Source organism: Scyliorhinus torazame, unplaced genomic scaffold (genome assembly GCF_047496885.1).
Source record: "Scyliorhinus torazame isolate Kashiwa2021f unplaced genomic scaffold, sScyTor2.1 scaffold_130, whole genome shotgun sequence".
Taxonomy (NCBI): Eukaryota; Metazoa; Chordata; class Chondrichthyes; order Carcharhiniformes; family Scyliorhinidae; genus Scyliorhinus; species Scyliorhinus torazame.
In genome coordinates this window covers 19966-34758 of record NW_027307857.1, presented here as the reverse complement: position 1 = coordinate 34758, position 14793 = coordinate 19966, and the positions used below count along the sequence as shown (strand labels likewise).

Genomic DNA, 14793 nt, shown 5'->3' with positions numbered 1-14793 from the left:
ACTCACTGCACGGGTGTTTAGAGACCGTGTTACTGCGAGAACTCACTGCACGGGTGTCTAGAGACTGTTACTGAGAGAACTCACTGCACGGGTGTCTAGACTGTGTTACTGAGAGAACTCACTGCACGGGTGTCCAGAGACTGTGTTACTGAGAGAACTCACTGCACGCGTGTCCAGAGACTGTGTTACTGAGAGAACTCACTGCACGGGTGTCTAGACTGCGTTACTGAGAGAACTCACTGCACGGGTGTCTAACGACCGTGTTACTGAGAGAACTCGCTGCACGGGTGTCTAGAGACTGTGTTACTGAGAGAACTCACTGCACGGGTGTCCAGAGACCGTGTTACTGAGAGAACTCACTGCACGGGTGTCTAGAGACTGTATTACTGAGAGAACTCACAGCACGGGTGTCTAGAGACCGTGTTACTGCGAGAACTCACTACACGGGTGTCTAGAGACCGTGTTACTGAGAGAACTCACTGCACGGGTGTCTAGAGACTGTATTACTGAGAGAACTCACTGCACGGGTGTCTAGAGACCGTGTTACTGAGAGAACTCACTGCACGGGTGTCTAGAGACCGTGTTACTGAGAGAACTCACTGCACGGGTGTCCAGAGGCTGTGTTACTGAAGGAACTCACTGCACGGGTGTCTAGAGACCGCGTTACTGCGAGAACTCACTACACGGGTGTCTAGTGCCGTGTTACTGAGAGAACTCACTGCACGGGTGTCCAGAGACTGCGTTACTGAGAGAACTCACTGCACGGGTGTCCAGTGACTGCGTTACTGAGAGAACTCACTGCACGGGTGTCCAGCGACTGTGTTACTGAGAGAACTCACTGCACGGGTGTCCAGAGACTGTGTTACTGAGAGAACTCACTGCACAGGTGTCTAGACTGTGTTACTGAGAGAACTCACTGCACGGGTGTCTAGACTGTGTTACTGAGAGAACTCCCTGCACAGGTGTCTAGTCACTGGGTTACTGAGAGAACTCACTGCACGGGTGTCCAGAGACTGTGTTACTGAGAGAACTCACTGCACGGGTGTCCAGAGACTGTGTTACTGAGAGAACTCACTGCACGGGTGTCTAGAGACTGTTACTGAGAGAACTCACTGCACGGGTGTCTAGACTGTGTTACTGAGAGAACTCACTGCACGGGTGTCCAGAGACTGTGTTACTGAGAGAACTCACTGCACGCGTGTCCAGAGACTGTGTTACTGAGAGAACTCACTGCACGGGTGTCTAGACTGCGTTACTGAGAGAACTCACTGCACGGGTGTCTAACGACCGTGTTACTGAGAGAACTCACTGCACGGGTGTCTAGAGACCGTGTTACTGAGAGAACTCACTGCACGGGTGTCCAGAGGCTGTGTTACTGAAGGAACTCACTGCACGGGTGTTTAGAGACCGTGTTACTGCGAGAACTCACTACACGGGTGTCTAGAGACCGTGTTACTGAGAGAACTCACTGCACGGGTGTCTAGAGACTGTATTACTGAGAGAACTCACTGCACGGGTGTCTAGAGACCGTGTTACTGAGAGAACTCACTGCACGGGTGTCTAGAGACCGTGTTACTGAGAGAACTCACTGCACGGGTGTCCAGAGGCTGTGTTACTGAAGGAACTCACTGCACGGCTGTCGAGAGACCGTGTTACTGCGAGAACTCACTACACGGGTGTCTAGTGCCGTGTTACTGAGAGAACTCACTGCCCGTGTGTCTAGTGACCGTGTTACGGAGAGAACTCACTGCACGGGTGTCCAGAGACTGTGTTACTGAGAGAACTCACTGCACGGGTGTCTAGAGACAGTGTTACTGAGAGAACTCACTCCACGGGTGACTAGAGACTGCGTTACTGAGAGAACTCACTGCACGGGTGTCTAGAGACTGTGTTACTGAGAGAACTCACTGCATGGGTGTCTAGAGACTGCGTTACTGAGAGAACTCACTGCACGGGTGTCTAGTGACTGTGTTACTGAGAGAACTCACTGCACGGGTGTCTAGAGACTGTGTTACTGAGAGAACTCACTGCACGGGTGTCTAGTGACCGTGTTACTGAGAGAACTCACTGCACGGGTGTCCAGAGACTGTGTTACTGAGAGAACTCACTGCACGGGTGTCCAGAGACTGCGTTACTGAGAGAACTCACTGCACGGGTGTCTAGAGACCGTGTTACTGAGAGAACTCACTGCACGGGTGTCTAGAGACTGTTACTGAGAGAACTCACTGCACGGGTGTCCAGAGACTGTGTTACTGAGAGAACTCACTGCACGGGTATCTAGAGACTGTGTTACTGAGAGAACTCACTGCACAGGTGTCTAGAGACTGTGTTACTGAGAGAACTCACTGCACGGGTGTCCAGAGACTGTGTTACTGAGAGAACTCACTGCACAGGTGTCTAGAGACTGTGTTACTGACAGAACTCATTGCACGGGTGTCTAGAGACTGCGTTACTGAGAGAACTCAATGCACGGGTGTCTAGAGACCGTGTAACTGAGAGAACTCACTGCACGGCTGTACAGAGACTGTGTTACTGAGAGAACTCGCTGCACGGGTGCCTAGAGACTGTGTTACTGAGAGAACTCACTGCACGGGTGTCCAGAGACTGTGTTACTGAGAGAACTCACTGCACGGGTGTCCAGAGACTGCGTTACTGAGAGAACTCACTGCACGGGTGTCCAGTGACTGCGTTACTGAGAGAACTCACTGCACGGGTGTCCAGCGACTGTGTTACTGAGAGAACTCACTGCACGGGTGTCCAGAGACTGTGTTACTGAGAGAACTCACTGCACGGGTGTCTAGACTGTGTTACTGAGAGAACGCCCTGCACAGGTGTCTAGTCACTGGGTTACTGAGAGAACTCACTGCACGGGTGTCCAGAGACTGTGTTACTGAGAGAACTCACTGCACGGGTGTCCAGAGACTGTGTTACTGAGAGAACTCACTGCACGGGTGTCTAGAGACTGTGTTACTGAGAGAACACACTGCACGGGTGTCTAGACTGTGTTACTGAGAGAACTCACTGCACGGGTGTCCAGAGACCGTGTCACTGAGAGAACTCACTGCACGGGTGTCTAGAGACTGTATTACTGAGAGAACTCACTGCACGGGTGTCTAGAGACCGTGTTACTGAGAGAACTCACTGCACGGGTGTCTAGAGACCGTGTTACTGAGAGAACTCACTGCACGGGTGTCCAGAGGCTGTGTTACTGAAGGAACTCACTGCACGGGTGTCGAGAGACCGTGTTACTGCGAGAACTCACTACACGGGTGTCTAGTGCCGTGTTACTGAGAGAACTCACTGCCCGTGTGTCTAGTGACCGTGTTACGGAGAGAACTCACTGCACGGGTGTCCAGAGACTGTGTTACTGAGAGAACTCACTGCACGGGTGTCTAGAGACAGTGTTACTGAGAGAACTCACTCCACGGGTGACTAGAGACTGCGTTACTGAGAGAACTCACTGCACGGGTGTCTAGAGACTGTGTTACTGAGAGAACTCACTGCATGGGTGTCTAGAGACTGCGTTACTGAGAGAACTCACTGCACGGGTGTCTAGTGACTGTGTTACTGAGAGAACTCACTGCACGGGTGTCTAGAGACTGTGTTACTGAGAGAACTCACTGCACGGGTGTCTAGTGACCGTGTTACTGAGAGAACTCACTGCACGGGTGTCCAGAGACTGTGTTACTGAGAGAACTCACTGCACGGGTGTCCAGAGACTGCGTTACTGAGAGAACTCACTGCACGGGTGTCTAGAGACCGTGTTACGGAGAGAACTCACTGCACGGGTGTCTAGAGACTGTTACTGAGAGAACTCACTGCACGGGTGTCCAGAGACTGTGTTACTGAGAGAACTCACTGCACGGGTATCTAGAGACTGTGTTACTGAGAGAACTCACTGCACAGGTGTCTAGAGACTGTGTTACTGAGAGAACTCACTGCACGGGTGTCCAGAGACTGTGTTACTGAGAGAACTCACTGCACAGGTGTCTAGAGACTGTGTTACTGACAGAACTCATTGCACGGGTGTCTAGAGACTGCGTTACTGAGAGAACTCAATGCACGGGTGTCTAGAGACCGTGTAACTGAGAGAACTCACTGCACGGCTGTACAGAGACTGTGTTACTGAGAGAACTCGCTGCACGGGTGCCTAGAGACTGTGTTACTGAGAGAACTCACTGCACGGGTGTCTAGACTGTGTTACTGAGAGAACTCACTGCACGGGTGTCCAGAGACTGCGTTACTGAGAGAACTCACTGCACGGGTGTCCAGAGACTGTGTTACTGAGAGAACTCACTGCACGGGTGTCCAGAGACTGTGTTACTGAGAGAACTCACTGCACGGGTGTCTAGAGACTGTGTTACTGAGAGAACACACTGCACGGGTGTCTAGACTGTGTTACTGAGAGAACTCACTGCACGGGTGTCCAGAGACCGTGTCACTGAGAGAACTCATGGCACGGGAGTCTAGGGACAGAGTTAATGAGAGAACTCACTGCACGCGTGTCCAGAGACTGTGTTACTGAGAGAACTCACTGCACGGGTGCCTAGAGACTGCGTTACTGAGAGAACTAACTGCACGGGTGTCTAACGACCGTGTTACTGAGAGAACACGCTGCACGGGTGTCGAGAGACTGTGTTACTGAGAGAACTCACTGCACGGGTGTCCAGGGACCGTGTTACTGAGAGAACTCACTGCACGGGTGTCTAGAGACTGTATTACTGAGAGAACTCACTGCACGGGTGTCTAGAGACCGTGTTACTGAGAGAACTCACTGCACGGGTGTCTAGAGACCGTGTTACTGAGAGAACTCACTGCACGGGTGTCCAGAGGCTGTGTTACTGAAGGAACTCACTGCACGGGTGTCTAGAGACCGTGTTACTGCGAGAACTCACTACACGGGTGTCAAGAGACCGTGTTACTGAGAGAACTCACTGCACGGGTGTCTAGAGACTGTATTACTGAGAGAACTCACTGCACGGGTGTCTAGAGACCGTGTTACTGAGAGAACTCACTGCACGGGTGTCCAGAGGCTGTGTTACTGAAGGAACTCACTGCACGGGTGTCTAGAGACCGCGTTACTGCGAGAACTCACTACACGGGTGTCTTGTGCCGTGTTACTGAGAGAACTCACTGCACGGGTGTCCAGAGACTGCGTTACTGAGAGAACTCACTGCACGGGTGTCCAGTGACTGCATTACTGAGAGAACTCACTGCACGGGTGTCCAGCGACTGTGTTACTGAGAGAACTCACTGCACGGGTGTCCAGAGACTGTGTTACTGAGAGAACTCACTGCACGGGTGTCTAGACTGTGTTACTGAGAGAACTCACTGCACGGGTGTCTAGACTGTGTTACTGAGAGAACTCCCTGCACAGGTGTCTAGTCACTGGGTTACTGAGAGAACTCACTGCACGGGTGTCCAGCGACTGTGTTACTGAGAGAACTCACTGCACGGGTGTCCAGAGACTGTGTTACTGAGAGAACTCACTGCACGGGTGTCTAGACTGTGTTACTGAGAGAACTCCCTGCACAGGTGTCTAGTCACTGGGTTACTGAGAGAACTCACTGCACGGGTGTCCAGAGACTGTGTTACTGAGAGAACTCACTGCACGGGTGTCCAGAGACTGTGTTACTGAGAGAACTCACTGCACGGGTGTCTAGAGACTGTGTTACTGAGAGAACTCACTGCACGGGTGTCTAGACTGTGTTACTGAGAGAACTCACTGCACGGGTGTCCAGAGACCGTGTCACTGAGAGAACTCATGGCACGGGAGTCTAGGGACAGAGTTAATTAGTGAACTCACTGCACGCGTGTCCAGAGACTGTGTTACTGAGAGAACTCACTGCACGGGTGCCTAGAGACTGCGTTACTGAGAGAACTAACTGCACGGGTGTCTAACGACCGTGTTACTGAGAGAACACGCTGCACGGGTGTCGAGAGACTGTGTTACTGAGAGAACTCACTGCACGGGTGTCCAGGGACCGTGTTACTGAGAGAACTCACTGCACGGGTGTCTAGAGACTGTATTACTGAGAGAACTCACTGCACGGGTGTCTAGAGACCGTGTTACTGAGAGAACTCACTGCACGGGTGTCTAGAGACCGTGTTACTGAGAGAACTCACTGCACGGGTGTCCAGCGACTGTGTTACTGAGAGAACTCACTGCACGGGTGTCCAGAGACTGTGTTACTGAGAGAACTCACTGCACGGGTGTCTAGACTGTGTTACTGAGAGAACTCACTGCACGGGTGTCTAGACTGTGTTACTGAGAGAACTCCCTGCACAGGTGTCTAGTCACTGGGTTACTGAGAGAACTCACTGCACGGGTGTCCAGCGACTGTGTTACTGAGAGAACTCACTGCACGGGTGTTCAGAGACTGTGTTACTGAGAGAACTCACTGCACGGGTGTCTAGACTGTGTTACTGAGAGAACTCCCTGCACAGGTGTCTAGCCACTGGGTTACTGAGAGAACTCACTGCACGGGTGTCCAGAGACTGTGTTACTGAGAGAACTCACTGCACGGGTGTCCAGAGACTGTGTTACTGAGAGAACTCACTGCACGGGTGTCTAGAGACTGTGTTACTGAGAGAACTCACTGCACGGGTGTCTAGACTGTGTTACTGAGAGAACTCACTGCACGGGTGTCCAGAGACCGTGACACTGAGAGAACTCATGGCACGGGAGTCTAGGGACAGAGTTAATTAGAGAACTCACTGCACGCGTGTCCAGAGACTGTGTTACTGAGAGAACTCACTGCACGGGTGCCTAGAGACTGCGTTACTGAGAGAACTAACTGCACGGGTGTCTAACGACCGTGTTACTGAGAGAACACGCTGCACGGGTGTCGAGAGACTGTGTTACTGAGAGAACTCACTGCACGGGTGTCCAGGGACCGTGTTACTGAGAGAACTCACTGCACGGGTGTCTAGAGACTGTATTACTGAGAGAACTCACTGCACGGGTGTCTAGAGACCGTGTTACTGAGAGAACTCACTGCACGGGTGTCTAGAGACCGTGTTACTGAGAGAACTCACTGCACGGGTGTCCAGAGGCTGTGTTACTGAAGGAACTCACTGCACGGGTGTCTAGAGACCGTGTTACTGCGAGAACTCACTACACGGGTGTCTAGAGACCGTGTTACTGAGAGAACTCACTGCACGGGTGTCTAGAGACTGTATTACTGAGAGAACTCACTGCACGGGTGTCTAGAGACCGTGTTACTGAGAGAACTCACTGCACGGGTGTCTAGAGACCGTGTTACTGAGAGAACTCACTGCACGGGTGTCCAGAGGCTGTGTTACTGAAGGAACTCACTGCACGGGTGTCTAGAGATCGCGTTACTGCGAGAACTCACTACACGGGTGTCTAGTGCCGTGTTACTGAGAGAACTCACTGCACGGGTGTCCAGAGACTGCGTTACTGAGAGAACTCACTGCACGGGTGTCCAGTGACTGCGTTACTGAGAGAACTCACTGCACGGGTGTCCAGCGACTGTGTTACTGAGAGAACTCACTGCACGGGTGTCCAGAGACTGTGTTACTGAGAGAACTCACTGCACGGGTGTCTAGACTGTGTTACTGAGAGAACTCACTGCACGGGTGTCTAGACTGTGTTACTGAGAGAACTCCCTGCACAGGTGTCTAGTCACTGGGTTACTGAGAGAACTCACTGCACGGGTGTCCAGAGACTGTGTTACTGAGAGAACTCACTGCACGGGTGTCCAGAGACTGTGTGACTGAGAGAACTCACTGCACGGGTGTCTAGAGACTGTGTTACTGAGAGAACTCACTGCACGGGTGTCTAGACTGTGTTACTGAGAGAACTCACTGCACGGGTGTCCAGAGACTGTGTTACTGAGAGAACTCACTGCACGCGTGTCCAGAGACTGTGTTACTGAGAGAACTCACTGCACGGGTGTCTAGACTGCGTTACTGAGAGAACTCACTGCACGGGTGTCTAACGACCGTGTTACTGAGAGAACTCGCTGCACGGGTGTCTAGAGACTGTGTTACTGAGAGAACTCACTGCACGGGTGTCCAGAGACCGTGTTACTGAGAGAACTCACTGCACGGGTGTCTAGAGACTGTATTACTGAGAGAACTCACAGCACGGGTGTCTAGAGACCGTGTTACTGAGAGAACTCACTGCACGTGTGTCTAGACTGTGTTACTGAGAGAACTCCCTGCACAGGTGTCTAGTCACTGGGTTACTGAGAGAACTCACTGCACGGGTGTCCAGAGACTGTGTTACTGAGAGAACTCACTGCACGCGTGTCCAGAGACTGTGTTACTGAGAGAACTCACTGCACGGGTGTCTAGACTGCGTTACTGAGAGAACTCACTGCACGGGTGTCTAACGACCGTGTTACTGAGAGAACTCGCTGCACGGGTGTCTAGAGACTGTGTTACTGAGAGAACTCACTGCACGGGTGTCCAGAGACCGTGTTACTGAGAGAACTCACTGCACGGGTGTCTAGAGACTGTATTACTGAGAGAACTCACAGCACGGGTGTCTAGAGACCGTGTTACTGAGAGAACTCACTGCACGGGTGTCTAGACTGTGTTACTGAGAGAACTCCCTGCACAGGTGTCTAGTCACTGGGTTACTGAGAGAACTCACTGCACGGGTGTCCAGAGACTGTGTTACTGAGAGAACTCACTGCACGGGTGTCTAGAGACTGTGTTACTGAGAGAACTCACTGCACGGGTGTCTAGACTGTGTTACTGAGAGAACTCACTGCACGGGTGTCCAGAGACCGTGTCACTGAGAGAACTCACTGCACGGGTGTCTAGGGACAGAGTTAATGAGAGAACTCACTGCACAGGTGTCGAGACTGTGTTACTGAGAGAACTCACTGCACGCGTGTCCAGAGACTGTGTTACTGAGAGAACTCACTGCACGGGTGTCTAGACTGCGTTACTGAGAGAACTCACTGCACGGGTGTCTAACGACCGTGTTACTGAGAGAACTCGCTGCACGGGTGTCTAGAGACTGTGTTACTGAGAGAACTCACTGCACGGGTGTCCAGAGACCGTGTTACTGAGAGAACTCACTGCATGGGTGTCTAGAGACTGTATTACTGAGAGAACTCACAGCACGGGTGTCTAGAGACCGTGTTACTGAAGGAACTCACTGCACGGGTGTCTAGAGACCGTGTTACTGAGAGAACTCACTGCACGGGTGTCTAGAGACCGTGTTACTGAGAGAACTCACTGCACAGGTGTCTAGTGTCCGTGTTACTGAGAGAACTCACTGCACGGGTGTCCAGAGACTGCGTTACTGAGAGAACTCACTACACGGGTGTCTAGAGACCGTGTTACTGAGAGAACTCACTGCACAGGTGTCTAGTGTCCGTGTTACTGAGAGAACTCACTGCACGGGTGTCCAGAGACTGCGTTACTGAGAGAACTCACTGCACGTGTGTCCAGAGACTGCGTTACTGAGAGAACTCACTGCACGGGTGTCCAGAGACTGCGTTACTGAGAGAACTCACTGCACGGGTGTCTAGTGACAGTGTTACTGAGAGAACTCACTGCACGGGTGCCTGGAGACTGCGTTACTGAGAGAACTCACTGCACGGGTGTCTCGTGACTGTGTTACTGAGAGAACTCACTGCACGGGTGTCCAGAGACCGTGTTACTGAGATAACTCACTGCACAGGTGTCTAGTGTCCGTGTTACTGAGAGAACTCACTGCACGGGTGTCCAGAGACTGCGTTACTGAGAGAACTCATGACACGGGTGTCTAGAGACCGTGTTACTGAGAGAACTCACTGCACAGGTGTCTAGTGTCCGTGTTACTGAGAGAACTCACTGCACGGGTGTCCAGAGACTGCGTTACTGAGAGAACTCACTACACGGGTGTCTAGAGACCGTGTTACTGAGAGAACTCACTGCACGGGTGTCCAGAGACTGCGTTACTGAGAGAACTCACTGCACGTGTGTCCAGAGACTGCGTTACTGAGAGAACTCACTGCACGGGTGTCCAGAGACTGCGTTACTGAGAGAACTCACTGCACGGGTGTCTAGTGACAGTGTTACTGAGAGAACTCACTGCACGTGTGTCCAGAGACTGCGTTACTGAGGGGTTTCGCCGGGAGGGGTTTCGCCGGGAGGCGTTTCGCCGGGAGGCGTTTCGCCGGGAGGGGTTGCGCCGGGAGGGGTTTCGCCGGGAGGGGTTTCGCCGGGAGGGGTTGCGCCGGGAGGGGTTTCGCCGGGAGGGGTTTCGCCGGGAGTGGTTTCGCCGGGAGGCGTTTCGCCGGGAGGGGTTGCGCCGGGAGGGGTTGCGCCGGGAGGGGTTGCGCCGGGAGGGGGTTCGCCGGGAGGGGGTTCGCCGGGAGGGGTTTCGCCGGGAGGGGTTGCGCCGGGAGGGGGTTCGCCGGGAGGGGGTTCGCCGGGAGGGGTTGCGCCGGGAGGGGGTTCGCCGGGAGGGGGTTCGCCGGGAGGGATTTTGCCGGGAGGGGTTGCGCCGGGAGGGGTTGCGCCGGGAGGGGTTTTGCCGGGAGGGGTTGCGCCGGGAGGGGTTGCGCCGGGAGGGGTTGCGCCGGGAGGGGTTGCGCCGGGAGGGGTTGCGCCGGGAGGGGTGTCGCCGGGAGGGGTTTTGCCGGGAGGGGTTGCGCCGGGAGGGGTTGCACCGGGAGGGGTTGCGCCGGGAGGGGTTGCGCCGGGAGGGGTTGCGCCGGGAGGGGTGTCGCCGGGAGGGGTTGCGCCGGGAGGGGTTGCGCCGGGAGGGGTTTCGCCGGGAGGGGTTGCGCCGGGAGGGGTTGCACGGAGAGGGGCTGCGCCGGGAGGGGGATTTCGGTGGGAAACTCACTGCCGGGCACCGTGTGCCAGTCTGCTCCATTAATGACATTTCGATGCTGCATGAAGTTGTCGCCATGACAGATGCGCCGGTCGTATTGCGCCATAGCGCGATGGCTCGAGGCGTAGACGGCGGACAACCAGCGGAAAACATCGTCATCGGGGGTTGGAGTTAAGTTGCGTTCCAGCCAGCTCGGTCGAGCCATGTCGTAAGGGTAACAAACAACCATGTCTCCGCCATGGAAATTAGCGCTCAACACAAATGGGATCTTCTTCATCCAACTAATCACTGCCCTTGTTTCCGGACCCACCTGTGGACAGGAAGAGTTGTTTAATATTCAAGCAATTAATCTGCAAACGCCCCCCAAACTCCCCCCACATCCCCGCAAACCCCCCCAAACTCCCCCCAAACCCCCCCAAACAACTCCCCAAACACCCTCCCAAAACTCCCCCCACATCCCCGCAAACACCCCCCAAACCCCCCCCAAACCCCCCCAAACAACTCCCCAAACAACTCCCCAAACACCCTCCCCAAACTCCCCCCCACATCCCCGCGAACCCTCCCCAAACTCCCCCCCACATCCCCGCAAACCCCCCCAAACACCCCGCAAACCCCCCCAAACTCCCCCCAAACTCCCCCCAAACAACACCCAAACTACCCCCAAACTCCCCCCCACATCCCCGCGAACCCTCCCCAAACTCCCACCCACATCCCCGCAAACCCCCCCAAACTCCCCCCAAACAACTCCCCAAACACCCCCCAAACTCCCCCCCACATCCCCGCGAACCCTCCCCAAACTCCCCCCCACATCCCCGCAAACCCCCCCAAACTCCCCCCCACATCCCCGCAAACCCCCCCAAACTCCCCCCACATCCCCGCAAACCCCCCCCCAAACTCCCCCCATCCCCGCAAACCCCCCCAAACTCCCCCCCACATCCCCGCAAACCCCCCCCAAACTCCCCCCCACATCCCCGCAAACCCCCCCAAACTCCCCCCAAACAACTCCCCAAACTCCCCCCCCACATCCCCGCAAACCCCCCCAAACTCCCCCCAAACAACTCCCCAAACTCCCCCCCACATCCCTGCAAACCCCCCCCCAAACCCCCCCAAACAACTCCCCAAACACCCTCCCTAAACTCCCCCCACGTCCCCCCAAACACCCCCCCAAACAACTCCGCAAACAACTACCCAAACACCCCCAAACAACACCCCAAACTCCCTCCCACATCCCCGCAAACACCCCCAAACTCCCCCCAAACAACTCCCCAAAGTCCCTCCCACATCCCCACAAACACCCCCAAACACCCCCCAAACAACTCCCCAAACTCCCTCCCACATCCCCACAAACACCCCCAAACACCCCCAAACACCCCCCAAACAACTCCCCAAACACCCTCCCCAAACTCCCCCCCACATCCCTGCAAGCCCCCCCCAAACCCCCCCCAACAACTCCCCAAACACCCTCCCTAAACTCCCCCCCACATCCCCCCAAACACCCCCCAAACAACTCCCCAAACTCTCCCCAAACATCCCTCCCACATCCCCCGTAACCAACTCCCCCCAACCAACTCCTCCCCCCCCAACCAACTCCTCCCCCCCAACCAAATCCTCCCCCCCAAACAACTCCTCCCACCCAAACAACTCCTCCCCCCCATCCAACTCCTCCCCCCAAACAACTCCTCCCCCCCAAACAACTCCCCCAACTCCCGCCCCAAACTCTCCCCAAACTCCTCCCCACACCCTCACCCTCACCCTCACCCACAGCCACACCCTCACACTCTCACCCTCACCCACAGCCACACCCTCACCCTCACCCACACCCACAGCCACCCCCACACTCTCACCCTCACCCACAGCCACACCCTCACCCACACCCTCACCCTCACCCACACCCTCCCCCTCCCCCTGACACCCTCCCCCTCCCCCTGACACCCTCCCCCTCCCCCTGACACCCTCTCCCTCCCCCTGACACCCTCCCCCTCCCCCTGACACCCTCCCCCTCCCCCTGACACCCTCCCCCTCCCCCTGACACGCTCCCCTCCACCTGACACCCTCCCGCTCCCCCTGACACCCTCCCCCTCCCCCTGACACCCTCCCCCTCCCCCTGACACCCTCCCCCTCCCCCTGACACCCTCCCCCTCCCCCTGACACCCTCCCCCTCCCCCTGACACCCTCCCCCTGACACCCTCCCCCTCCCCCTGACACCCTCCCCCTCCCCCTGACACCCTCCCCCTCCACCTGATACCCTCCCCCTTCCCCTGACACCCTCCCCCTCCCCCTGACACCCTCCCCCTCCACCTGACACCCTCCCCCTCCCCCTGACACCCTCCCCCTCCCCCTGACACCCTCCCCCTCCCCTGACACCCTCCCCCTCCCCCTGACACCCTCCCCCTCCCCCTGACACCCTCCCCCTCCACCTGACACCCTCCCCCTCCCCTGACACCCTCCCCCTCCCCCTGACACCCTCCCCCTCCCCCTGACACCCTCCCCCTCCCCCTGACACCCTCCCCCTCCCCCTGACACCCTCCCCCTCCACCTGATACCCTCCCCCTTCCCCTGACACCCTCCCCCTCCCCCTGACACCCTCCCCCTCCCCTGACACCCTCCCCCTCCCCCTGACACCCTCCCCCTCCCCCTGACACCCTCCCCCTCCCCCTGACACCCTCCCCCTCCCCCTGACACCCTCCCACTCCCCCTGACACCCACCCCCTCCCCCTGACACCCTCCCCCTCCACCTGATACCCTCCCCCTCCCCCTGACACCCTCCCCCTCCCCCTGACACCATCCCCCTCCCCCTGACACCCTCCCCCTCCCCCTGACACCCTCCCCCTCCCCCTGACACCCTCCCCCTCCACCTGATACCCTCCCCCTCCCCCTGACACCCTTGCAAAATCATTCCAACATCCTCCTGAGGATATTGTTGGAAAAAGTTTTGCCTCAGCGTCCAGCTTTGATCTCCAGTTTTCTGGAGCTACAACATTACTGTAACCTTTGGCGTTTCTGTGAAGTGACAGATTTTATGCAGAACTTGAGCACCCCTCTCCCGATGGACCAGGCCAAGACGCACCCCTCTCCCGATGGACCAGGCCAAGACGCACCCCTCTCCCGATGGACCAGGCCAAGACGCACCTCTCTCCCGATGGACCAGGCCAAGACGCACCCCTCTCCCGATGGACCAGGCCAAGACGCACCCCTCTCCCGATGGACCAGGCCAAGACGCACCCCTCTCCCGATGGACCAGGCCAAGACGCACCCCTCTCCTGACGGACCAGGCCAAGACGCACCCCTCTCCCGATGGACCAGGCCAAGACGCACCCCTCTCCTGACGGACCAGGCCAAGACGCACCCCTCTCCCGATGGACCAGGCCAAGACGCACCCCTCTCCCGATGGACCAGGCCAAGACGCATCCCTCTCCTGACGGACCAGGCCAAGACGCACCCCTCTCCTGACGGACCAGGCCAAGACGCACCCCTCTCCCGATGGACCAGGCCAAGACGCACCCCTCTCCCGATGGACCAGGCCAAGACGCACCCCTCTCCCGATGGACCAGGCCAAGACGCACCCCTCTCCTGACGGACCAGGCCAAGACGGACCCCTCTCCCGATGGACCAGGCCAAGACGCACCCCTCTCCCGATGGACCAGGCCAAGACGCACCCCTCTCCTGACGGACCAGGCCAAGACGCACCCCTCTCCCGATGGACCAGGCCAAGACGCACCCCTCTCCCGATGGATCAGGCCAAGACGCACCCCTCTCCCGATGGACAGTGCCAAGACGCACCCCTCTCCTGACGGACCAGGCCAAGACGCACCCCTCTCCTGACGGACCAGGCCAAGGCGCACCCCTCTCCTGACGGACCAGGCCAAGACGCACCCCTCTCCCGATGGACCAGGCCAAGACGCACCCCTCTCCTGACGGACCAGGCCAAGGCGCACCCCTCTCCCGATGGATCAGGCCAAGACGCACCCCTCTCCCGATGGACCAGGCCA

The 14793-nt window shown here is 56.8% G+C and overlaps 1 protein-coding gene across 1 annotated transcript in view; it reads right to left on the bottom strand.

Moving 5' to 3' along the window:
* The window catches only part of LOC140405589 (probable carboxypeptidase X1), a gene marked incomplete at its 5' end in the record, with an annotated part of 216814 nt that extends 205700 nt beyond the window's left edge, over positions 1 to 11114 (bottom strand). Inside the window, one exon of the mRNA XM_072494145.1 lies at positions 10817 to 11114. Within this exon, the coding sequence (XP_072350246.1) occupies positions 10817 to 11114 (298 nt within the window). The remainder of the gene's footprint in view (positions 1 to 10816) is intronic.
* Positions 11115 to 14793: the final 3679 nt, after the last annotated feature.